At 40.8% G+C, this 25,748-nt stretch overlaps 1 protein-coding gene across 1 annotated transcript; it reads right to left on the bottom strand.

The window, feature by feature from the left end:
* On the bottom strand, positions 6,127 to 13,403 carry LOC8054803 (ADP-ribosylation factor GTPase-activating protein AGD3). The gene is made up of 19 exons (XM_002462606.2): positions 12,944 to 13,403; positions 12,082 to 12,158; positions 11,829 to 11,929; positions 11,610 to 11,680; positions 11,248 to 11,310; positions 11,116 to 11,160; positions 10,371 to 10,436; positions 10,235 to 10,282; positions 10,054 to 10,149; positions 9,927 to 9,968; positions 9,497 to 9,712; positions 9,248 to 9,379; positions 8,918 to 9,136; positions 8,704 to 8,790; positions 8,283 to 8,627; positions 7,875 to 8,017; positions 7,657 to 7,753; positions 6,688 to 7,187; positions 6,127 to 6,580 (listed from the first exon to the last, which is right to left on the bottom strand). Exons 1-19 carry the CDS (start codon positions 12,986 to 12,988, stop codon positions 6,463 to 6,465), a joined length of 2,511 nt encoding a protein of 836 aa, XP_002462651.1. The 5' UTR covers positions 12,989 to 13,403; the 3' UTR covers positions 6,127 to 6,462.

Here is a 25,748-nt window from a genome sequence, read left to right on the forward strand (position 1 = left end):
CCAAGATTAGGCTAATAAAGCATTCAGGTGGGGATCGTTGCCCCCCCCCCCCCCCCCCCCCGGTGACCATAAAAAAAAAGCATGAACAGGTTACAGAGTTTTTGTGAACTACTTTACTGTATGTAGGCTAAGCATATTCTTCTGATTCATAGCAACAGAAGGTTATGAGATTCTGTGGAAGTTGAGGATAGAAGTAAATCAAAATTACCTGCACTCACTGGTCCTGAATCCCTGGTCCTGGGTCGTCATAATGGAGAACTCAAACGTGGTTGACGACTGATGAGATATGGGCAGCTGCATGCGCTTCTGGTTTCTGAGCTTCTTCAGCCCCCTGCCCCTGCGACATCACCTACAAAGTAGCTGCGTCATTAACTGCAAGTAAAAACCATGTGACATTGACAGTAAAGATACTAGTGACCATCAGAGTGTGGTGGCACTAGGGATCTTCCTGGCAGTGTGGTCATCAGGATCAGGACGGCCTTTTGATTGTGGCTGCACGCATGCATGCAGACGCTGGACGGTCCACGACGATCGATGCATGTCAGTCTACGGCTTTTCATGTTTTTTACATCGGTGTTCTTCTTCCACCTCCCCCCTCCTTTTATTCTTATAAGATGTGTATATGTTTTCCCCATTTGAAGATACAGTATAGGTTCTTGCGCAATCATTTTCAAGTACGAGCTGAGTAGCATGCAGGTCCACGTGAACACACACATTGTACGTACGGACTTGTTTGGTTTTCTCATCGTATAAGGAACAGTACTAGCTACTTGTGCGTGCATGTTCTGAACTTCTGAATTTCTGATCCACGTGAACACACTGCTTCTTGTCCGGGTGACCGAGATAATAGTGATCACTCCACTACGATCCTCTCCTCTCAAGCGGTCAAAGCTTAATTAGCTGAATGCATGCAGAGCCGAGACGCCGCTCGGCGCTGCTGCGTGCATCCTTTCACGTCCCTCCATTCCCCTGTCTCTGCTGCAAGAGGACGATCGAGGACGGCATGTACTCCGTATGTATTGTGTTGTACTGTTGTGTGTCATTGCCTCGAGAAAACCTAGCTAGCTGGATCGAGTACGTGTTGTAGGCTAGGGCCTTGTTCAGTTCCTCAACGAAAACATTTCATAACACTGTAGCACTTTCGTTTGTTTGTGGTAATTATTGTTCCATTATGGACTAACTAGGCTTAAAAGATTCGTCTCGTCAATTTCGATCAAACTGTACAATTAGTTTTTATTTTCGTATATATTTAGTAATCCATGCATGCGTAAGATTCGATGTGATGGAGAATCTTGAAAAATTTTGCGTTTTTGGGTGGAAGTAAACAAGGCCTAGCTTAGCCGCCAGCTAGCAAGCTGATCAGGATTCAGGAATCTCAGCTAGCATATGCTTCTGCTAGCTAGCTTCGTCGACGTCAGTCCTCCGCTGAGAGCAAAAGCTAATAATAAGGGCCTGCATGGCTGCATGGTCGATCGATTAGAGATCGATGAACGCACAAACGCTGCATGGCTGCTGTTGGGCGCTGCACTGCTGCTGCAAAAGGTAGCCCGGTCGGCCCATTGTTTCTTCAGAATATGCATGGGCAGCTTTGCAGATTGATGGAGCTCGCGTAGCTAGCTAGTAGCTAGGCTAGCTGCTGCTCGATCAGACTCCAGTTTGCCATCGGTATCGATCGGTTCTTTTAACTTTGAGCCTGAATACAAGAACTTCTGCGAGTAGCTAGTTGATCATGTACTCTACTGTACTGTGGATTAATTGTACTGTTTTTATTAAAGAACTAGCTAGGTCTCGTGCCAGCTAGCTATACATGAATGTAGCTAGCTAGCTAGGTCATCAGTTACTGGAAATATGCTATATACTCTCTCAGGAGTCAGGACCGCGACGATCTTCCCTGCACGTACGTACCCCATTTCTGAATTCTGCCAACGTGCCGTACCCACGTACATATACACGTACGTGTAGCTCAGATAGGAAACAGTGTATTACTATAGATACTTCGCAGGCGGTACATATGTTACTTGCTTTGCGTGCGCGCTTCACCAGCAATCAGCGGAATATATTAGCTTATACACATGCACCCATGGATCGATCGAGAGGACAAAAATAACAAACTCTCGGCTTCTGCTTGCCTTGTTAAGTTTCAAAAACTTTTTAGTTTTCGATACCGTAGCCCTTTCGTTTTTATTTGATAATTATTGTCTAATCATAAACTAACCAAACTCAAAAGATTCATCTCGCAATTTACAAGTAAACTATGCAATTAGTTTTTATTTTTATCTATATTTAGTACTTCATACATGTGCCGCAAGATTTGATATGACAGGAAACCTTGAAAAGTTTTTTTGTTTTTAGGATGAACTAAACAAGGCATGCATGCATCAAGCGGCGGCATGCATGCATCATCGTCATCATCTTGAGATCCATCCTATTCACCTTTTTTCTAAAACGATGGCATAAACAATCATTTCAGCTTAGACCAACGAAACTAGAGATGTTGAATTTGCTATATCGTCATATGGAAGATTTATATGTGTTATTTTACAAAACATAGAGTGCTTTAATATAATTAAATTATTAGTATTGATGACATAATATTTTTAAAAAGTACATAAACTTATTTAAATATCAACTTACAGATTTATTGAGTATTAGTATATGAACTAAAGTGAATTGTCAGTGCCATTGATACTTGGTTTAATTTGTCAAGGGAACATTTTTTTTTGCCACTCAATAACTATCAAATAAATATTTATACCAACGTTTGTGTGTTTACTTGTTGACACATAGCATTATGCTTCTTTTTAGTTTAAAATGACTATACTTGTGTAACTTAGAAATATATATAGCATATTCTTATGGCTATCGAATTATTTTTGCATAATATGCTTATATTAGATTTATACATATGTTTGAAGGGTAGTGTAGTTTGTTTTTTATGATGGCATAGTTAGACACAAATTAAAGGCGATACTTTAAATTATATCTTGTAATTTAGACACACACACACACACACATGTATAAATCTAATATATACGTAATTTGGATGCAAATTTAGGTGTTATTTTTAAATTATGTTTCATAACGACAAATGTAGTAACTTAGATGCAAATTAATTTATTTAAATCGTTTCTGATAATGGTAAAGGTAGGTAACTTAGATGCAAATTTAGAAGGTTACTTTATATATTATTTTTTTATAATGACATATGTGGGTAATTATTTATAAAACTGAATATTCTAAAGGCGTTGATGATGGTGATTAGAGTCTACTGAATTAAATGTGAGATATTCCTGGCAAATTTCCAATTGTTTCGTACATATGAACAGACAGCGAAAGGCGTGCGCACTGCTACTCGCGTTTAATTTGATGTTTCGATATGATGGATCATGCTTTCATCGTCCTATATATACCGTACGTACTGACGAGTGAACGAGCGAGAGAAGTTGCACATCCGGGTCCGTAGGCTTTAGACCTTCCCACACGTAGACGTGTAGCCATGTCTATGTACCACCGGTACGTATACTCTTGGTTAATTGCACGATGCACTTGCCAAAATTTGACCTGTGACGCTGCTGTGTATGTATATATCACTATATATCAGTCTTTAACTCTTCTTCTCATCACTTGCACAGGTACGTACGGTTCGTTGGACGCAATATTTCTATGCGCATCGATCAGGTACATACTCCCTATGTCCTGAAACTCATTTGATATAATTTATATTTTTTTATGAGGTGGGAAACAGAGTTATATAACATTTGACATGGTACATCTTCAAATTACATATAAGATATGTTTGCTTCCCAGAAACTAGAAAGAATTAAAAAATAAGCTAGTAATTGAAATAGGAACCACATTATAGATATTGTTTTCAATTAGGATCAAGTAGGCCCTAAAATAAATTTAAAATAAAAAGGCAATATTCTATCTTATTGCTTAGCTTGGTCGATACAACCGATGCTCCAAATAATCATAGCATAGCCCCACTGAACACTAAAGCCACAACTGTCCTCATGTTGAATCTGGCGACCAACCATAAAACGATGGACATTGCCATAAGATCTAATCCGAAACTAGGCTGAAACATATCTAAATTGATAAAAAAAGACACCGGCGGTTGAATCGATGAGCACAACACAAGTTGACAGTTTCAGTGCCTCCAACCTTTGATGCATCAAGTTGGACAGCTAATTTCCTCTTTGTATCCAAGAACAATGAGATCATAGATCTAGAGTTAGTATCTCCATGGGAAGTGACCGTGAGTGCCCTTGCCCTTGTAGACAATGACTACAAACTAACCTATTGATAAAATTGGTTCACAAGTCACAACAGTAACCTTGTGGCCATCGCCGAAGCCATCACAATTAACAAGCTCCTGGTTGAATAGGAGTGATGATTTCATATATAAAATTATTTGGATTAAACCTAAGTGAACTAAAATTAAAATTTTGTTGAATTGTAGACGAGGGATGTGGCTTTCTCCTTCCTTCCGCTACCATCCTCGGAGAGGAAGAAGGGCCCCCATAGATAATGGTTGCGAGGTGCCCTAATGGTGTCGACGACGGTGGTGGCTTGGAGACTTTAGGACAGTGGCTGCATCAATATACTTGCTTGTTTTTTTCAACAAATTTGATCAAATTTAACATGGTTTGGCTTTGGATAGCTAAAAATCTATTGTATTTTAGGTGAAGTGAATATATACTACCACTAATATTTTAGCCTACATGAAAGGATAGTGATGCGAGCATTTTGACATGAATGGACCAAAAAGGTCAATCCCTATGCATAGCAATTCACAGTTCTCCTCCTCCCAGTTGCAGATGATACAGCTGGCAGTTGTCATAATCCCACATGACCTCAGAGTCACTCACCCGATGATCAGTCTCCAGCGTAAAAATGGTTCCATCCTCTACTTTATATATATTATATTAAAGAGCGGAGTTTATTCTGTCCATATTTTTTTACTTCTCAAATCGCTCTTCCACTCTCTGTTTCGCGTAATTTCCTTGAACTCACTCATGTTCAGAAATGATCCAGAGCGAGAGGCTAACTCTAGGACATATTATTGCCCTATTCGCTTGAGCTTATCTGTCAAATCTAAAAATCATTTAACAGTGTTTTTCTTTCAAAACAAACCGTATTTTTAATCATGACTTTTTAGCTAAACGAGTTCGGTTATTACCAGGCCCCTGTTATTACGACGTTAGGATTAGGACCAGGGGGCTCGTTTTCCTTTGTGATGATAGGGGAAAAAACTACAATCATAACTGCGTATTTTTAGTATGAAATTTAAAGCCAACATTGTCAAAAAAAAAACAAACATACACTACCAGGTGAAGTACTCCCAAAGAAACGACACCAAGCTTCTTGTTTTCAGGCGGAGCGAGTGGCTACGAAAATGCTCCTATATTTGGTCGCCCCCCGCCGTGTTGTCAACACGCTCCGTCGGTACCATTGGACTAGCCACGGTTTGGCGATTCGGAGTACACGTTCAGGCAGCCGCGGCCTCTCGCTCTCGCATCCTTCCAAGACTCTGCCTGCCTGATGCCTGCACGGCTCCACGTACTGCACGCACGCAGCCCCAGACGCCAAGTAGGCAGGCAAGTCAGTCAGCAGCTGAACGACGGGCACCTCCTTGTTGCCTTGCGATTAATAACTCCGGGCATCGACGCATCACCGGGGTTCGGTTCCCCTGGCTCTGCCAGCGACGCCCTGATCGGCGACAGCGATTGGGCATGGACGACGAGGACGACGACGCCGCGTTCTCCTGAGATCTGATCAGATGCCGGCGTCCCCAACTCTGCTGTCACTTGTCACCAACAGCAACAGGGATTGCCTGAAAAGTTTGTGCTGTGCAGCCTTGTTCTTGTAGCCTGCCTGCACCTGCTCGCTCATCGATGCTGACGGTGAGGGGCTTGTTCAACCTGACTCCGCAGCGCTGAGGCAAAAAGCTGCGGCTAAGCATCTTGCTCATCAGAATCAGAGTAGCTTTGCTGTCGGCAACATGTACAACAGCGGAGTAGAAACATCAGTGCCAGTGGTTTGCGCTGTATAGGCATTCATTCATACTCTTTTGTATCTGATCGATCAAGACTCAAAGACAGGCAGACATACAGCACAGCCACGTTTTCACCAATCTAATTCTTGCATAAATTACTTGTATCAGACATCGCTATATGTACATCTGTCACAACAATGGCAACCACTTCCCAATGTACACTGCAACATCTGCAAACAAAGGCAGCAAAGACAACTCGCAAACTGCATCCATCCACGACAAACAGGCCACTTTACCCTAAGCGCGACCAAAACCGCAGATAGCCCTAGAAAACTATAACTTCCCTCGCCACAAACTAAGAAATATCAGCAAACGTATCCTCGGCCGTGTGCCAGGTGACTGCAACAGGCGGCCACAAAAGCACAAGGTACCGCAGGAACTCGAGACTTGACTACCTACATGATTTATCTACTTGGGTCCTCTAACAAAACAAGGATCTCTTCATCCTCTATGGTTCCGCTGTCGATTGCATACTTTAATGCTGTTCTACCATCTCGGTCCACGGCTTGAGAATCAGCACCCCTGCAAAGAAAGTGAGAAAGTAAGATTATAACCTCCTCACATCTGTAGTTTCTTGGACTTTCCCAATTTGCTGTTAAGCTACAGCCAGCATGGTAACTTCTGCATACCTGGAAAGCAGTAGCTTGGCGTACACATGTCTCCCTTTCATGATGCTGTGATGAAGTGGTGTCCGCCCTCTTGAATCTGTAGAATTTACATTTGCACCATACTGCAAGAGTAGTTCAACCATGCCCAGGTCCGCAACACGACATGCTAGATGAAGCAAAGATAATCCTTCAACGTAATCATCCAATCCATCTATACGGGCACTTGTGCTGGCAGGAGAAACAGAATCCCCGGTAGAACCCTTCTCAAGTGGATTGAGATCAAAACATCTAGAACTTCCATTAGATGGAGAAGTTGATTGCTCTTGTAGAAGGAGAGCTTTTCCCAGAGTCAAAGCCGAATTAAATGATGTATGACCGTAAGAAAAATTTACATCGGCATTTGACCCCACAATCAAACTGTACACACCCTTCTTGTTGTTTGAACTTACATTGTCCCACATCTGTTCTGCAAGTTGAATCTCATCCACATTATGTTTCCGCACAAAATCCTTTTCAGCATACTGAAATGATCAAGAGAAAAATAATCATCAATTAATTATACTTTAGAAAGTTACAAAAAAAATCTCTCAAACTTCCTTCTTTTTCGGCAGAAAACAGTGCATTAAAAGTTATGATCAGTGCAATTCATGGACATTTCCTAAGAAGTAAGAACAGATGTAACCTATAGATGCTGATCATGTAACATCATTTGATTTGATACATATAAATTCACAATATTGCTGATCAGTGGTATAATAATTCTTATTTGGAAAATTAGAATAAACAGTACTAACAAAAGAACTATGAAGTACTCCCTCCATCCCATAATACTTAACCTTCTAGCCTTCTACACTTGTCCTAAACTCACTTCCCAGGTGTTTCTCTTTTCCCAAACCTCTCTTCTTCTCGTTTCATGTACACTACACCTTTTTGCACTCCTTAATTCCCATGCCCAGAGCTACGCCATCTATTATGGGATGGAGGGAGTACCTTGGCATGAATAAACTTCTCCTTCACTGCGATAGAATCAGATTGTTTAGGCTTGCTGGGTGCAAAGCGATGTGACATGTTTTCTAATCCATCAGGCCTGCATAAAGTAGAGCTTGCAAGTTATGGCAACAAAAGGATAATAAATTCTACAGCTTTTGTAATGTTAGTTACTTGTAGGACTTTGTAATGTTACTTTGTAAGACTTTTTGTAATGTTACCTTGAAATATCACCATGGTCAACACAGGTTGATGAAGGTAACATTTCTTCCCAGACAGTATTGGCAAACGTGTTGCCTATTGACTGAAAGAGATTGATTACAGATGGCTCCCAAACCCTGACATCAAGCGTCAGGGATCTTACCTGTCAATACAATGTAAGTTTCAGTCCATTGGTCACATTAATGATGACTTCAGTGAAATATACCAAATTTACAGTAGAGAGCTATAATAGTCACTATACTGCAACCTACAGTGCCTGGTTGGCACAAAGCATGGGTAATGCACAGATACACAAGTATCATCCAAGACTCCCAACAAATATTGATTGCAGAACAATATATCTGAATTCTACAGTTGTACGATCAAATTTTTGTTCATGTAAATTGCAGATATGGCTTCTAGTTTACCTTAGATATATGCACACCCATATTTCTGTGTACCCCAGAACACTCTATGCATAAAAGAACTCCAAGGTTCAGGGATGCCCAATCAGGCTCTGAAGCACCACAATCAGCACAGCTATTATTGCCAGCCACCTTCCTAAGCAAGTCAATTGGCTTGTCAGGTTTCATCATGCTTGTTCGATGATGCTGTGCAACTCTTGCAGAATGCTCGAAATAACCACTCCCTGAGTTCTTTTCCAGCATACAATCTTCATTTATTGAATGTTCAAGTTCTGTTGAGCTACTGAATGAACTGCTTGAGCTGGCAGTTCGATGATGGCTGCTGCCCTTAGGACTCAATAGAAGACGCTGTAAACAAAATACAGATGTCACATAAATCAAATTTGATGTGTAAATAATTCGATGTTGACTACACATCACTTACTCGTTCAGGGGACTGGGAGCTCAGCAAAGAAGCAATGACGCCAGTAATTTTTTCAATCCAATCCATCTGATCCATTGCACTCTCTGCCTGCACAATTTCCGGTGCATATCACTAGAGAGAAATCAATATAACGATATGGCTATTGATCAACTTCATATAACATTGTGCTGTATAAAGAAAAAGAGATATCAAAATATGCATTTAAGCTTCATACCTGCAATGTATAGTTCTTTGTGGGAGAAATTATTCTGAAGCAGAACCGCAGATCTGATTGGTCTGCATCAACTTTAATGGTCGATGTTAGCAAGTTTACAGTATGGCGTGCAACCGATTTCTCATCATGCACGCCTCCATGATAATGAGAAGAGAACCATCTGCTGAGCAACCCAGAACCATGTTCTGAGGGAATGCTAGTCCTTTGGTTATAACCACTCTACAAAATCAAAATTGGGACAAAAATAATGAGGTGATATTAACTGAAACACTAATTAAGAGTGTGAAAATTTTATTTCAGATCATTGTAACGTGTTGTGAGAATGCTTACAGATGGCCTACTGTTCTGCTTGCGATAATAGTATAACATTCCTCGACTGTCGAGGACAAAGAACCTCCTTTTCCAATCACCTCTCAAGTTTGAAGATCTCTTAGAGAGATAGCCTTGCCGAATGGTCTGAACCTGAAAATAGTTGCTTACTTTTCAGTACAGAAGTACAAAACATGCATCTTCTTTTATGAAATTGCACAACCATGCATGCATGAATATTGTCTTCAGATAGTTCCAGTATCCAGTTACCTTGCCCTTTGAAGCTGATTGCATTGCTTCCTCAATCATCTTATGCGAACTTCTACCAATTGTTTGTATACCATCACCATTAGGGGAATCATTCATTCCATTTGGTGACCACCGACTTTCACGATCAATTTGCCGTTTGAAATCTTGCATCCTCTCAAGAAGAGCAGCCTGCTCATAGTTAGACCTTTCTCTTGATTGTTGTGCAAATGCAAGAACCTGCAGAGAGAGAGAGAGAGAGAGAGAGAGAGAGAGCATGATGTAAACAACCTTTGTCAGATTCAGAAAATAGAAAGGGAAGGAGGGGGTTATGTCTGTAATTGCATAATTCAATAACCGAGTGTGATACATTGTAAATCACAAAACCATTATAAAACAAAAGATATGAAGTTGATTGCCATTCAGTAAGAAATGTGATGGGTAAGAGAGTTACTTGATTGATATACGGTTCCATCTGATGTAGTAGTTCATATCCCTGAAGAAACAGCAACAGAGGAAGTTTGAATCACGTCTGTACATAACCTAGAAATGTCAATATGAAAATAATGGCAAGGATATACTTGTTTGAAATAACGAAGATGAGCATCCATTGTCCCACTAACAGCCTCCAAAAATTCAAACCTTTTCTTAGCCTCGATATTTGAAAGTGCAGTCACCTGAGTATAAATACAGATAAGACAAAGGCATTCCAAATATGTAAATAAGGAATCCTGAACAGTGACAGGTAAACAGGGTATGTACCAGATTGAAACGAGCTTGCTCAAATGAAGACCTGGCACTGTGAAGCTCCTGATTATGTCACAAGCAATTTAGTGGCAGCAAGTAACCTTATCGTTCAAGTTTGTAAAGGCACTCAATAAGGTCAAGGTAAACTTACATCCTCTACTGCAGCTGCTACGTCAGTCCTTGTACCTTTCTTCAAGGACAAATACTTTTCACGTGCCTGGTTAAGAAAACAAAAACAAATGGAACTCAGAAACAAGCCTTCTAAAAACCAACTTAAGCTTTGTTCAGACTGTGCCAGCAACTGACGTGTGAAGCATGATGCACATATCAAAAAGAAACAAACTCAGTGCTATAGAGTAGCAAAATTAGCCCCCTGGGACAAACGGTGGACAATTTTCATCCTAGACAACTTACAATTTGTTATCACTTAGAATTCGGTAGCTGGAAAAGGAAAAGAAAAATAACACCTAAGCAAACTAGCCAAAAGGTCTAGAGATCCTTCCAAGTCCAGTCTAAGTTGGCTTAGCTATTAGGTTCACAGGTAAATAGAATGGACCAATACTCCCTCCGTTCATTTATCTCCATCATTTTAGCCATCGGCGCAGTGACCAAGGAGCAGAGCAAAAGCACTCAGTTTGCATTTAATCATCGCGAGCTGAGCGCATACGAGGAGTCAGAGGCAAGGAACAGCCAATAAACAGCAAAGAGGCAACAAATGCAGGCAAATGGTAGCCAATGTGCAGCAAAAGAGCAATAAATGCAGGCAAATCCCAAACTAATATGAAGGAGATTTTTGAATAAAAAGTTTTTGCTTAGATTTAGGAGATAAATGAATGGAGGGGAGTAATAAGCTATTATACAAGATTTTGAATCTACTTGTAGCATTGAAGTATTACCTGGTCGTAAAGAAGGGTAGCCTTGTCAAAACGTTTCCTAGCATCCTGTGCAAATGTTATCCAAATAACACCATATAAAATTTCAATTGTGACTTCTACGGATTGAAGGTTTTATAGAAACTATGTCAGTACCTTCATTTCATGTAAATCAATTTCCACAAACTGGAGCAGCTTGTCATTTAGCATATGCTCAACCTATCACAACAATAAAACAGCAGTTATACCACATGGTGGAAGTGTAATTGCAAGTTTGTAATACACAAAATGGGATTAGTTCTGCCCTCGGTGATGAATGCACAGGGATATGATTCGATACAACCACAAGGATGAATTAAACCATGTAATTGTCGAAATAACATTAAAATGAAATACTGTAGAGTGAGTAGATTAGCCATATACAAGTTATGGTATCTTAAAGATTGGTGACAGACAAAAGTATACTTGATGAAAAGCACTATCATAGTAATGTACAATTGTACATACTGATGCTCTACCTGGGAGCGCAATACTTCCTTGTATGTTCCAATTTCTCTCAAAGCAATTGTAAATTTGGTCATTACAGGGCCTGCAAAAGAGGTAAATGTTGTAATGTACAAGAGAACCTACCAATTAGGAAAGCAAAAGGGCAAAACATTAAAACAGGAGAAATTTATCATGCTCATATAAAATCAAAGTTTTGAATACATGCATTCTAACAACCACCACATACTAACCTCCAAATGCAACACTGATTGGATCATTATGACCCCCTCCAAATGTTTCAAGTGAACTTGCGAATGCAATATCTCCATCATATGCTTCGCCTAGTCCTTCCCTGAGAAAAAAAGTATAAATTAGAGAGGCATAGAGATACCCTGAATTAAAACCCAACCCACATAATCTGATAATAAAAATTACAAATCAAAGACAGAACTTTCAGGTTCAGTAAGCCCAAATATGCTACATAAATAACACATTATCACTTACGTGTATTTTCGACAACCTTTGTGAAACTTTAAACATCTCTCTCTTAGCAAATCAGCTCCTTCTTCAAGCGATTGCATCTATTAATGCAAGGAACAAGTTAAGCAGTATTCATGAATCAAAGGAAGCAAGTTCTTTGGCTGAATCTACCGACGCAAGGAATACAAGTTAAGCAGTGTTAATGCAATATCGCCAAACGTGATACAAAGGTTAGGTTAGCCACACCAGGTGTATACTATGTTTCACACAGAAATCGAACAAGCCATTAAGCATGAATAAAAACTAAAGCATACATTCTGCAACCCACAAATGAATCAAACATTTCCAAAATGTATACCAGACTATCACAATGTATACCAAATTTACACATTGACAGGCAAGCTATGCTACCAGTTTTGCATTGAAAAAACAATAAATTGTCAGAAGAAAATAGCAACCAAAATACTAGATCATAGAAAATTGGCAAAGGAAGAAACAAGGCAAAGGGCCAAAGTTTGACACGTGTTTGTATCAGTATACTCTAACAACACAAAGTGCACCTGTGAAAACGTCAGACAGGCCACAGAACGGTTAAAAGGAAGTCATAAACCTGTAGCCCATGCATTATTAGTTCAAAATTGATTGGAGACGAAGTTGAACCAACAGGAGTCAGGAGTCTCCACTCATTCCCCATGAGCACAACCCAAAAACAAGCGCAGATCCATGCAACCACCCGCAGCCCAATCCGGGAGCCACCGGAGCCGAGCATTGCAGACAAAGCTGAAACATTTCTCTCTCCCGCCGGCCCGAGAGGCCGAGATCACCATGCCAACCGCTACGCAGGATCCACAGACAGCATGAACCAAGATCCGGGTCGCCCCCTCACCTGCTTCCTGAACATGGGCGAGTCATCGAGCCTGCTGAAAAACATGGCTGCCTACGCCAGTCCCGCCGCCGCCGCCGCTGCTGCCACTTATTCGCTCCACACGGCCACACTACCACCTCAAAGGCCGCCGCAGCATCTGATAGACTCGCTCCCTGGAGACCGCGCTCCGCAGCCACCGGGACCACAACCACCACCACCACCACCTCCACCTCCTCTCCGCAGAACCGCCCCTCCCTCCACCTTCGGCCGCCGCGCGCGACACTGGGAACGTGACCCACAGACGCAGCCCTCCGACTACGCTCACACCAAAACCCTAGGCAGCGGCCGCAATCGGTGAAATGGCGGCGATTTGCTTGGGGGAAGCGGAGAGGAGAGGAATCGAATGGCTCGGCGAGAGGGGAGGGGACACGCAGGGGGGGGGAGACAGACAGGGAGGGGTAAAGAGAAAAGTGCGAGACGGAAAATAACGGTGCGCTTTATTTCTGATTAATAAGTCTAATTGCAGTTTACTAGTAATAGTTTTGGTTTTTATTATATCGCTGATCGTGTGGAAGTCTGGGAGTGGCGTGGTAGGCCTGGTGTATCGTGGTTCCGAGTCGTGGGGCCCGGATGCAGCCAGTGGGGGTGGGATGCGGCTGGTCACCTACCGGTGAGTGGATGGGTGACTTACCGTTGATTGCCCCGTGAGTGCACTTGTCATTTTTTTATTTAAAATAAAAATAAAGAAAGAAAATAAAAAAACAGGAACTTTTGCACTGGTCAAAAGAAGAGTAGCAGAGTTATATATAGCCAAAAAGTGCAAGAGGTTAAATGGTGTCACGCCATTTTGCACCTATGTGTTGTCATGCTTTTTAATTTCATGCTTCGTTAACTAAATACGATAATAGAGCAAAGTTATTGAATCCGGAATGGTTGATAATCCGAGCAAGAAACCAGGAATCATAGCTCCATGTCGTTCCATCCGTATAGTAATCCATCTAGGTTAAGACTTGTTTGGATATATTTGTATCTACCTCAATAAAAAATATTTTGTAGAATATTGAGGTGGAAATTAAACTAAGTTACGCTCTAATCCACTCCACACACATGGTTCAAGGTTGATACGAGTACATATAAACAAAAAATCCTCATATGGTTTGTATTGTTAAAAGACCGATCGACTACCATATGTGCTAGTCAGGTAACCATGGTTAGATGGAGGCGTGACCTTGTCCTTGTCAACAAGGAGGTTGCCACCATTTTAAAATATGTATTATGTGCTAAATTGAGCACTAAATTTAGTTTTGTCCAAAACTGTTTAAAACTAACAAACCAATTAGTTAGACCAATAAGACCATGAACCACACATGTCCAATGTCCAATCTAGTGCCAATAACCATGTACAAAGGAATGCATTGAGATTAACTAGACTTAGAAAGATGGGAGATAGTTTGTAGGAGTAAGTCGGTGTGATCATATGGTGAAAATCACACCTGCACGGTAAGAGGAGGTTGTTAGTGATGATTAGAGGAACCAAAATTTGCATAACAAATTAGAAAAAAACAATGAGATAGGTAACAACAACATCACAAAAAAAAAGGACATTGGGCACTGACTTCTTAATACTAGTAAACAATAGTCACTGGAAGTGTTTATAGTTAGTGAAATGTTTACAATGAGACAAGGGAAAAGCATCTCCAAGAGTTCTCCTATCTAATCTTTCTTGAGGGTTTTTTTAGGGGATTCTAATATACCGATGTTAAAGTTAAGGTTTACTACGCAACAAAAACCACCACAAGTAGCGCCCCTTTTCAACATGATAGTGTAAGTTTAAGCTCTAACAATGAAGCATACCCCATACTAATAGGCCGGAGATCATAACCAGAGTGTAAGAGCAGTAGCACAGTCCAGCTGAACAAGAGACACAAGATCGAGAAGAAAGAAACAAAAAAGAGCCAGAAATGTAGGTGATGGGGTAACCTCACCAGCGGACGATGGAGAGGCGCGACAGTGATCATGGCACGAACAGCGCAGCTTTCTATTTAAATCCAGTTTTTTTATATTTCGTTCCAGGGCCAAACAACAACACGTAGGAGTGTACTAATTTACAAGAGGAACTCAGACAGTTCGGAGAGTGGGCTGCAAATGCGTTTCGGCTTTATTGGATGCCGCCTCCCCTGCGGGCCCACCAACCCACCCTTAATAAGTCCTTAACAAAGCTGCTGCATACACCATACTCGCGCTAATCTGGTGATTTAAAAAATTACTGCAGTCAGTACTACGTACATTGCTGTAGAACCAGACGGTTTGAAAGAACTATTTGTAATCGGCAAAAACCCGTCATCGATCTCTCATCTCATCTCATCTCATCTCATCAAGAAGATAATGGAACTGGACGACAAACGCATGAGCTCCTTTTTTTCTTTGTCGATTTGTGGCACCCTAATCATGCTAGTGTTCTTTTCCATGTATTAGTGTTCGCCGTTTGTCTCGTCTTATATTAGTTTATAATTCCCAGAAAGGTTTGGTTTTAGCTTGTACTCCCCTTGGCCTTATAATGCATCGCATACATAAACTAATTCCATCATTACGAGTCAAAACTGATTATCTTAGCTGCCCACGACCAGCGCAAATCTATCCGCCGTTGCGGTCTGCGTTGGAAGTATCTAATAATTCCTTGAATAGCTAAAATTGCCAACCGTAGCACATGACCTTTTCTATCGCAGAATGTTTAAGCATTCAAACAAATAAATACAATAGGATGCAAACCTCCTTGGATACTTGGGCCTTGTTCAGTTCTGATTTTTTTGGATTTTGAGTACTGTAGTATTTTCGTTTTTATTTGATAATTATTGTCCAATCATAGACTAACTATGCTTAAAAGATTCATCTCGTGTTTTATAGGTAAACTGTGTAATTAATTATTATTTTTGTCTATATTTAATCTTTTATGCATGCATCACGAGATTTAATATGACGAGAAATCTTAAAAACTTTTTTATTTTTACGGTGAACTAAACAAGACCTTGATTACCAAGGCCCTCTGACATGATTAAAGAGGCAAAGACCTGAAGGTCTCCAGAATCGATAATAGTATGTTCCCTTTTGGCTCCAAACCATCAGTGCCTTTGTCAGCTCATAATAAGGCCTTGTTTGGTTCTAAAATTTTTGACAAAATGAGCACTGTAGCAATTTCGTTTGTATTTGATAAATATTGTTCAATCATAGACTAACTGGGCTCAAAAGATTCGTCTCGTCAATTTCGACTAAACTGTGCAATTAGTTTTTATTTTTATCTATATTTAATACTCCATGCATACGTCTAAAGATTCGATGTGATGGGAAATCTGAAAAATTTTGTAAAATTTTTGGGGAACTAATCAAGGCCTAAGCCACGCAAAGATTCACGAATCATGTCAAAAACTGAAACGCGTCCTAAAACCAGTTTCAGGTAGATTGGCAGCGGCAGATGCTCTGGCTGTGAGATAGGCAGGCATGCGGTGCACCGTGTTTTGGGTAGGAAGTGGGTGTGGACAGAGCGGTAGGCAGTCGGCCGTGCCGAGGAGGCCTGGCGACGGCGACGGCGACGGCGACGGATGGGTGGTACGACATGATTGTGTTCACTGCTCCGGCTTCCTCCCCTCCTCGGTTTGAGCGGGGTTGGCGCCCACTTCTGCGAGTCCGCTGTTTCTCTCCGGTCCGCTCACCTCTGCTGCATGCTCCTCCGGTCCTCCTTCACAGTTCGCACCCAATCTGAGTGAATATGTTTTTAGATGCCTTCAAAATTTTACAAGTTTACGAAATTTTCTGACGAAACATTAAATATAAATAAAAATAAATAATTATATAGTTTATCTATAATTTGTGAGACGAATCTTTTAAGCCTAGTTAGTATATAATTGGACAATAATTATTAAATACAAACAAAAATACTACCGTGTCCAACTCTAAAAAAAATAGATATAAACAGGCCCATAGACATATACTCCTTTAGTCCCAAAATAACTGTCATTATCGCTTCTCGAGAAATAACTTTAACTAAATATATTTTTAAAAATAATAATATTTATGTTATATAATTAGTATCATCGAAAAGATCTTTTAATCTAGTTTTTTAATAAAATTATTTAGATATACAAATATTATACATATTTTTTTTATAAATTGAGTCAAACTTTTAGCACGGAAATAAAAAACGACATTAATTTGGGACAGAGGGAATACATGAAGTATGAAATACGGAGTATAAAATAAAAAAATAACTAATTGTATAGATTGTCACTATTTTGTGATACGGATCTTTTAAACCTAATTAGTCCATGATTTGACAATGCGGTGCTATGTTAAAGTTATAATAAACATATGCTAATAATAAATTAATTAGGTTTAATAAATTCTTTTTGCGAAATACTAAGAACTTATATAATTTGCTTTATTAGGTCAGTCTCAATGGGAAGTTTCATATCTTAGTTGTCAACACATTTAATTTTAAAAACAATGCAAAAGTGTTTCATGGGGATGAAACGATCGCTGCTCCATGAAACTCTTATCATCTCTCACTTCATTAATTAATACGGTGTTACATCAGCATATTTAATGTTCATGAAACTCTGATGAAATCATATCGAGACTGACTTTATTATTATCCGATACCTTTATATGACAGCTGATGTAACACTCAAGAACTTTACACTCTAGATTTAAATAAAGCTTAGATAGAGGGTAAATGGCGGTGCCGGTACTACAATCTTTGGTATTTCCCGTTTGACTATTTCCACCCTGTGTGAGAAAGAAGAAGATCAAAGTCTGTTGACTTGAACTTATTTACCGAATCTATCAACTATTCAGTAGACTTTTAATCGTAATTTTTCAGATAAACAAACATATTTGAAGAGACGCTGCGTGAAGGTAAACGGAGCACGCGAATACAACGGACAGACCCCAGCATGGGACAACAAAGCATGACGCGGCACAACACTCTAAAGACGCCGCCCTTCTTTTGGGACGGCAATGATTCCTGCACGGTGCCACCACCGTCCGGACTGCGCTGCGCTAGTGCCCTCCCCTGGCCGGCACGCCCAGCACGCACGCACTGACGTCCCCGTCAGCCTCCGCCACCCTGCCGCTCCGGTCACCGGCGGTGTCCGGAACGTGCGTGAAGGACAAGGCTCCCCGCTCCACTGACGTCGGACCAGTACGTACTTCGTCCTTCCTCCCCGGTCTGATGTGCTACCGGGGTTTGGTGAGCAGCCATGAAGAAGTCTGCGGGTTCACATCTGCCTCCCTTTATCTCTATCTCTGTTCCTTGCGGCCGGGCTGGCTTTCTTTGTGGCGGCCGTCCCAGAGACCCAGAGACGAGACGAGACCAGGGCCTTGTTTAGTTCCTAAAAATTTTGCAAAATTTTTTAGATTTCCCGTCACATCGAATCTTTAAACGTATGTATAAAGTATTAAGTATAGATGAAAATAAAAACTAATTGTACATTTTGGTCGGAATTGACGAGATAAATCTTTTGGGTCTAGTTAGTTCATAATTGAACAATATTTATCAAATACAAACGAAAGTGCTACTATTCCTATTTTGCAAAATTTTTTAAAGTAAACAAGGCCCAGAGAAGCTTTGAGGCAACGCCTTCTTTTGCCATCGCTTTCATGTTTGCTGATCCTTCCCTCGCCGCAACAACAACAAAGAAAAAAAAGGAGCTTCGGTCAGCTGGTTGGTACGGCACTGGCTGAGCTTTCGAGACGTGCGAAAATACGTACGGTACGGGTTCTAATAACAGCGGGCGTTTCTTTCAGATGGTCGATGAGATGAGAATAATCGAGGGATTCGCATAATGTACGCGGTTGGGCAGCTGAACAGAAAACCTCCCTTTCCCTTTCTCACGGCTGGGGGGCAGTGGCCGTGTTGTTGTCTCCTCTCCGGCCGGCTCTCCCATAGCCATAGCCATAGCCTAGCCCCATCAGGCAGCCATGCCGCCATGACGCCTGAGCCTTTAGATTGGCCGGTAGCGAGAGTAGCGCGCGACCGCGGGGACCACGCCGGGAAGAGGAGCCGTGAAAGGGAGGGAGGGACCGGAGCTCCGGCAGAGGTGATGGGCGGGGAACCGCTGTCACTTGTCAGACAAACGCGGCTGCCGGCCGTCACAGTCGGGCGTCCGCTCCTGCCGCCTGCCGGTTCGCTTGTGCCTGGCGAGGCGCGGCGGCAATAGTAGGGTGGTGCGTGTGCGTGCGAGCGCGTGGGGCGGGGCGGGGCGGGCGAGACAGACAGGTTGAGACGTGCCGGTCTCGTCGCCCGGGCGTTTCAAATTTCTCCAAATACGTTTCCTCATGACCGGGCGTTTCAGATTTCTGTACATGTTGATTTATATTAGGAAAATGGCCCCCTATGTTTTGCTATGAGCTCCACCACTGATCTTTATCCTCAATATACAGTTTCCGTCCATATTGCAGATCACGAATTTGGCCTACTTTGACTCAAATCAACCATAAATTGACATTTAACCATTTGATCAAAATACAGGGTTGAGATTTCAATCTCATTTAACAACCACACTCTTCTCTCCCTCTTAGTTTTCTTTGCTCGAGCAGAATCCATGGCGGCAGAGGCGGTATTAGGCATGCAGGCAAGACTCTTCTGTCAGAGCTCGCCATGGGGCACAACAAACAGTGCCTCAGGCTCGAGTGGTTGGTGGGCACCAATAGCTACGCCAAAGATAGGACCGACCTTGGCACGCGACACGTGGTCCTTTGGTTTGAGCGTCAACCACATTGTTGGTGTCGATGAAGACACTTGTCCTCTCCTCGTACTACACGACATCACCACCGTGAGCTCGCCATGGATGACGGCGTGGGCTTGCGTGTGGAGGCCGATGCGAGCGTAGGAACGTTCAGAGCACGCCGGCTGCGTGGGTAAAGCTTATGGCGGGAGATGCAACTCTCCCTTTATTTAGGCCTTGTTTAGTTCCAAAATATTTTGCAAAATCGACACTGTAGCTCTTTCGTTTGTATTTGACAAATATTATCCAATCATGGACTAACTAGGCTCAAAAGATTCGTCTCGTCAATTTCGACCAAACTGTGTAATTAGTTTTTATTTTTATCTATATTTAATACTTCATGCATGTGTCTAAAGATTCGATGTGACGGAGAATCTGAAAAATTTTGCAAAATTTTTTGGGAACTAAACAAGGCCTTAAGTGAGATGAGCAACATATTAGTGGCCACCAGAGAATATAAAGGCTACTGAGAGACTGCTAGAGCAAGAAAAGTAAGTCATCACTCTTAATAATATGATAGTTTTATAAGAATGACGAGTGGGATAAAGGAGACTGCTGGAAATGTGACAATATGCTAGGACACTAGTAGAGCACTACTGGTAGTTTTTTTATATATATTAAAAAAAACTTTTATTTGGACCTCTGCATAAGTTATGCGGTCAAAGTTTGAAACAAAGCAAATCTCTGGCAAAGAACAAAGCTCTAAAAAAGCTCGCAAGAGGTAAAAATAAACTATGCAGTAAATCTATTTGAAAACGGTCAATATATGCACCCAATATATACTAGTATAGTAGGTTAACTGTCATGGGCCCAATATATGCGCCCAAAATAGTATGCTAGTTGTATATTGGCCCTGTTTGGATACTCTAACTAAGTTAGAGGTTAGAGTTATTCTCTAGCTCATGACTAGCTCTCAACTAACTCTAACCAGAGAGGTGTTTGGATGTAAGAGTTAGATTGACAATAAATGTAATTTTCCATTCATTTGGCTCCTTCCTAGCTAGATCTGGTGTGGCCGGCTGTTGTGTGGCCTCCTCCCGCTCACAAATGACATTGCTCCACATAGTACCTTGCATGTCGTTTTGCCATTGCTAGCGGTGGGCTATTTTGTCATTGCTCCATATGGTACCTTGTGGGCTGTTTTGCCATTGTTGGGAGGCGGCGACACGGTTGGGATGCGGGCGACGCAACTTGGAGGTGGCGGCGCGGTTGAGAGGCAGCGGAGAGGCGAGCTGGGAGACAGCAGTGCTGGTAACCGGGCGGGGTCGTGGCTGGGAGGAATCGCGAGTAGGGATCCCGTGTGACACAGCCGATCCCTTTCCCTGTGGGCCTCACCTCAAATAGCTCCAAATAGCCCAAATAAGCACCTCTTTGGGGGGATAGTTTTTTGGGGGTGGGTTAGATGTAAATAACCTCAATCTAACCCTCATGTTTGGATACTTTAGGGCTATTTGAATCTCAAATAGCTAAATCTAACTCTAACCCATGGATCCAAACATGGCCATTGTTTTCACGATGAAGGGAGTAGTATATGATTTTGAGTAAAATTTTGGATTTTGTGTACTGTAGTACTTTCGTTTGTTTATGGTCAATATTGACCAATCATAGACTAATTATGGTTAAAAAATTCATCTCGTGATTTACAGGTAAACTGTATAATTAGTTTTTTTCGTCTAAATTTAATATTATATGCATGTGCCATAAAATTCGATGTGTTTGAAAGTTTTTGGGAACTAAACAAGGCCTCTGTCATGTGCACGGTTCAATTCGTTCCTTCAGCGTAACGATTGGATAAGCTTCAAATCCTGGGCCGAGCCCAGACTTTCCGTACCGGACACAAACCAAACCATCCGCCAGCCTCTTCCCCAAGCCCAAGGCCCCACAGACATTTGAATTTGCTTTATGTACTGGGCCGCAAGGGGTACGGTGTGAACACAGAGAGAAGTTTCCAAAGTGTTTGCCCGAAAAAAAAGAAGTTTCCAAATTGTCAAGATTCTCTTCTTCATTAGTTAAAAAAATATTCTCCTCCATTTGTATTTGTACTTGTACAGTACTCACTCCATTTCTAAATAACTATCATTGTTGATATACGTGATATAAGTTTGACTTGATTCATAGAAAATATATGTAACTAAATATTTTTTAAAAAAACTAGATTCAAAAATCTTTTTAATGGTACTAATTATGTACCAGAAATATTAATATTTCTATTACATATTTAGTCAAATATGTTTCTCAGAAAATGAAAGATAATATTTAGAGAGAGAGAGAGGGAGGGAGTAGGTTTGTACCACAAAACGGAAAACGAAATGGACATGAGAACACGAACGGAGCTATTGACAACAGTTCACGCGCTACCCTACCTAGGGCGGCACACATGTTTCTTCGTGCTCAAACTGCAGCAGAAAACCTCAATCCTGTTTTCTTGCATCCTGCTCATCAGGCCGGATCGGGGTTCTCGTTCTTGACCTGTAGAATGTAGTGTGGAGTCATGAACCAACGGCTCTGCCGAGGGTTCATTGAATGAACTTCATTCGTTTGTGCTGCAGCTGACCATCTATCGTCGCTACTTCCTTGAATGAGTGATGAATGAAGAACGTACGCAAGGAAGATTGTGCAGGCAACAGGAATCGTCGTTGTCCGGTTCCTGATGGAGATGCTTATAAAAGTACAGATGTCGTCCTTCCGTTTATGTGGCCGGGTGTTCATACGTGTAGTAGTGTGAATGTATATTAGCGCGCGCGTCTGCATGTGTACTTATTCATTCATAGAAGTGGATGTACATGTACTTGACTTGATTCAAGAAAACAAGCAATTAATCTACTCCCTCCATCTCAAATTGTAAGTCATTCCAAGAATTTTGGAGAGTCAAACTTTTCTAAGTTTGACCAAATTTATATGATAAAATAATTATTATTATGATACCAACTAAGTATGATTAGATTCTTCTTTAATTATATTTTCATAATATACTCACTTTACGTTACAAACCTTAGTATTTTTCTCTATAAGGCCCTGTTTAGATTGGAGATGAAAATTTTTTGGATATCACATCGGATGTGTCGGAAAGATGGATGTCGGGAGAGGTTTTTAGAAACTAATAAAAAAACAAATTACATATCTCGTCAGGAAACTGCAAGACAAATCTATTAAGTATAATTAATCTGTCATTAGTACATGTGGGTTACTGTAGCACTTAAGGCTAAACATGGAGTAACTAGGCTTAAAAGATTCGTCTCGCGATTTTCAACTAAACCGTGTAATTAATTTATTTTTTATGTACATTTAATGTTCCATGCATGTGTCCAAAGATTCGATGGGATGGATGAAAAAATTTTAGGTGGGAAACTAAACAGGGCCTAAGTTTGGTCAAACATGAAAATATTTTGACGCTCCAAGATTCTTGGAATGACTTACAATTTGGAATGGAGGGAGTACATGATTAGCGTCTGCCTCCTACGTACCTGCCATCACGACAACTACCGCCAAGCTTAACTAATTAAGGCCCCCTTGTTACGACTCCACGTCACTAGTTAAGACCTCTTTTTAACCTTGAGCTCTATGAGCATCTTTATTGGTGGAGTTGAAACTTTTGTGGTAAATTATTTAGTAAAACAGCTCCACATATAAAGTTTTTTAAAGCATGTTCTTAAATGTCATGCAGGATGAAGTGAGGCCACTATTTTTAGCTGCATCTCACTTCAAACATATGTGAGAGCAAAGTTCCCGTTGAATTTATCACCTTCTTGCATAATCAAAGATCACGACCCTATACTGACGTAGGCAACATCAACTTGCACAAGGATCATATAATTCATCAGGCCTAGAGTACAACTCAGATTCACGGGGAAGCAACTTAGTTTTAAGCATTTCATAAGTAAAACTTAAGCTATCTTTATTATTTTTTTGTAAAACAACTTGCCAGGAAGATAGCAGCGTGATAGATCGAACTAGGAGACGCTAGTATTTTCAGCTCCATCCAACTTCACCTGAGAAAGTGTGCTTGTGAGAGAACTGAAAACAACTTTTAGGAAGAAGCTGTTTCATCACAACCTGTTTGGTAAAAGAAATAACTTTACGAGGCTATGACAGAAACCCTACCTAACAGACCTAAGAAGTGATGAACCGCTATGTTAAAATTTATTTCATCCAAAAAAACTGTTGTCTTAATTTTCTTTATTAACACTATGTCACTTATTTAAAGCCCATAAAATTTATGCCGAGAGAGAGAAGCATTAAATATAGACGAAAACAAAAACTAATCACACAGTTTGACTGTAAATCACGAGATGAATCTTTTGAATCTAGTTAGTCTATGATTGTATAATATCTGTCAAATAAAAACAAAATGCTACAGTACCAAAATTCGAAATATTTTTGGAACTAAACAATGCCTTACCTGCATCCTGCTGCTCTCGTGTCTCGTCTCCTCCTATGCAATAGCTCGACGACTGACACTGAGTGTGAACGTCCATGTCGTCGGGTCTCTGACTTCGCGGAGACGAAACTGCACCGAAAGTTCCTGCCGGAGCCTGTCGTCCAATTTTTCCTCACTTGTGACGACTTGTGTTTGATTCGCTTCCCCCTGCTGTCACTCAACAACTTGCATCGTTGCACGTAACATATATCCGTAGTGTTCGCGTCAAGAAAACGGCCCAGAAGGCCAGAACTCGACCCCTTAAATTTTCTTGTGTTGGCAATGCTTGTACGTAAGGACGAACTGCACTGCCGGCTCACGACACACGAGATTATGGAACAGCCTCCCGGTCATTAGCAGTGTCCTTGCAGAGATCACACACACTACTTCCAAAGAGTTTTTTTTTGATAATATACTTCTAAAGAGTTTTTAGAGACGACAAAAATCGGTTTATAGATGTGATTTCTTCAACTACCTCTACTCAAGCGTCTATGAACATATAATCAATGCAACATTTGGTATAAAAGGTGTCCATTTTTTCAATCTAGACTCATCGGAGAAACCCACTAGAAAAGCAACGCGATCCTGTGAAATATAAACATGTGCTTTCTACCACATGCCTTATATAAGTTTCTCCTAGTAGTAAAGCCGTGGTCGTAGAAGATGTCTCTAGTTCTAGCGATATCATCCCTAGAATAGCATTTCTAGTGACACTTTTAAAAGTAGAGGTTGTAAACATCAACTGACTTTAGAAACCGATTTCTGAAGATAGACTATCTCTAAATCTGTTTTTACATGCAATTTGTATGAATCCACCTCTAGAACAAAGGGGCACCTTCTAAAATCATTTCTTAGAGTCTATTTCATTTAGCTATGAGATATTGTTGTGAGTTGTGAGCTATAAAAAAGCTATTGTGAGCTATGTGTTGTTGAAAAGATGAAACTAATTTGGTTGAAACAACTATAAAAACTATTTCCTCTCTCTATCTCCATTGAAAGAGTTGTGAAACGTCTTCCTATTTGCAAACATTTGGAAAAGCAGAAAGCCCCAAAACGGACACTGAAATATGTGAAATTGGTTGTAGGTACACTATGCGGTGTCCTACAACAAAGAAAATAATATCCGACAACAAACAAAAAATATTTCACCATCCCACAACCAATGTAACATGTTTTTAGTGTCCCACAACAAAGTTTTCCAAAAATATACTATACGAAATCACCTTATTTTGAAAAACACCTTCTGATTCCACCCTTTTAGTTGGTGTTCTGTTTTTTTGGCAGTAGAAACACTTTGCAGACATTGAACCAAACACAACCTTAGTGGTGGTGTTGCCACACGTTACTTCAATTTGAGTATTGCTGTCTAAAGGTTTGTTGGTTGTTTTTGCTAGAGTTTATAAAGATTGAGGCCTTGTTTGTTTTAGCTTTTTGTTGGCTTCTGCCAATGATAAATCAGAAGCTGAAACCAAAAGTACATTGTTGAGTTGGCTTTCTAAAACTAAAAAGCTAGATTATGAGAAAATGAATTAAAATCTAAAAAAACATGATGAGATGAGCTTTTTTAGTGTGCTAAGAAGCTAAAAAAATTATTACAAAAGCCAAGAGTTAAAAAAAAAAGATAGAAACC

Source organism: Sorghum bicolor, chromosome 2 (assembly GCF_000003195.3).
Source record: "Sorghum bicolor cultivar BTx623 chromosome 2, Sorghum_bicolor_NCBIv3, whole genome shotgun sequence".
Classification (NCBI taxonomy): domain Eukaryota; kingdom Viridiplantae; phylum Streptophyta; class Magnoliopsida; order Poales; family Poaceae; genus Sorghum; species Sorghum bicolor.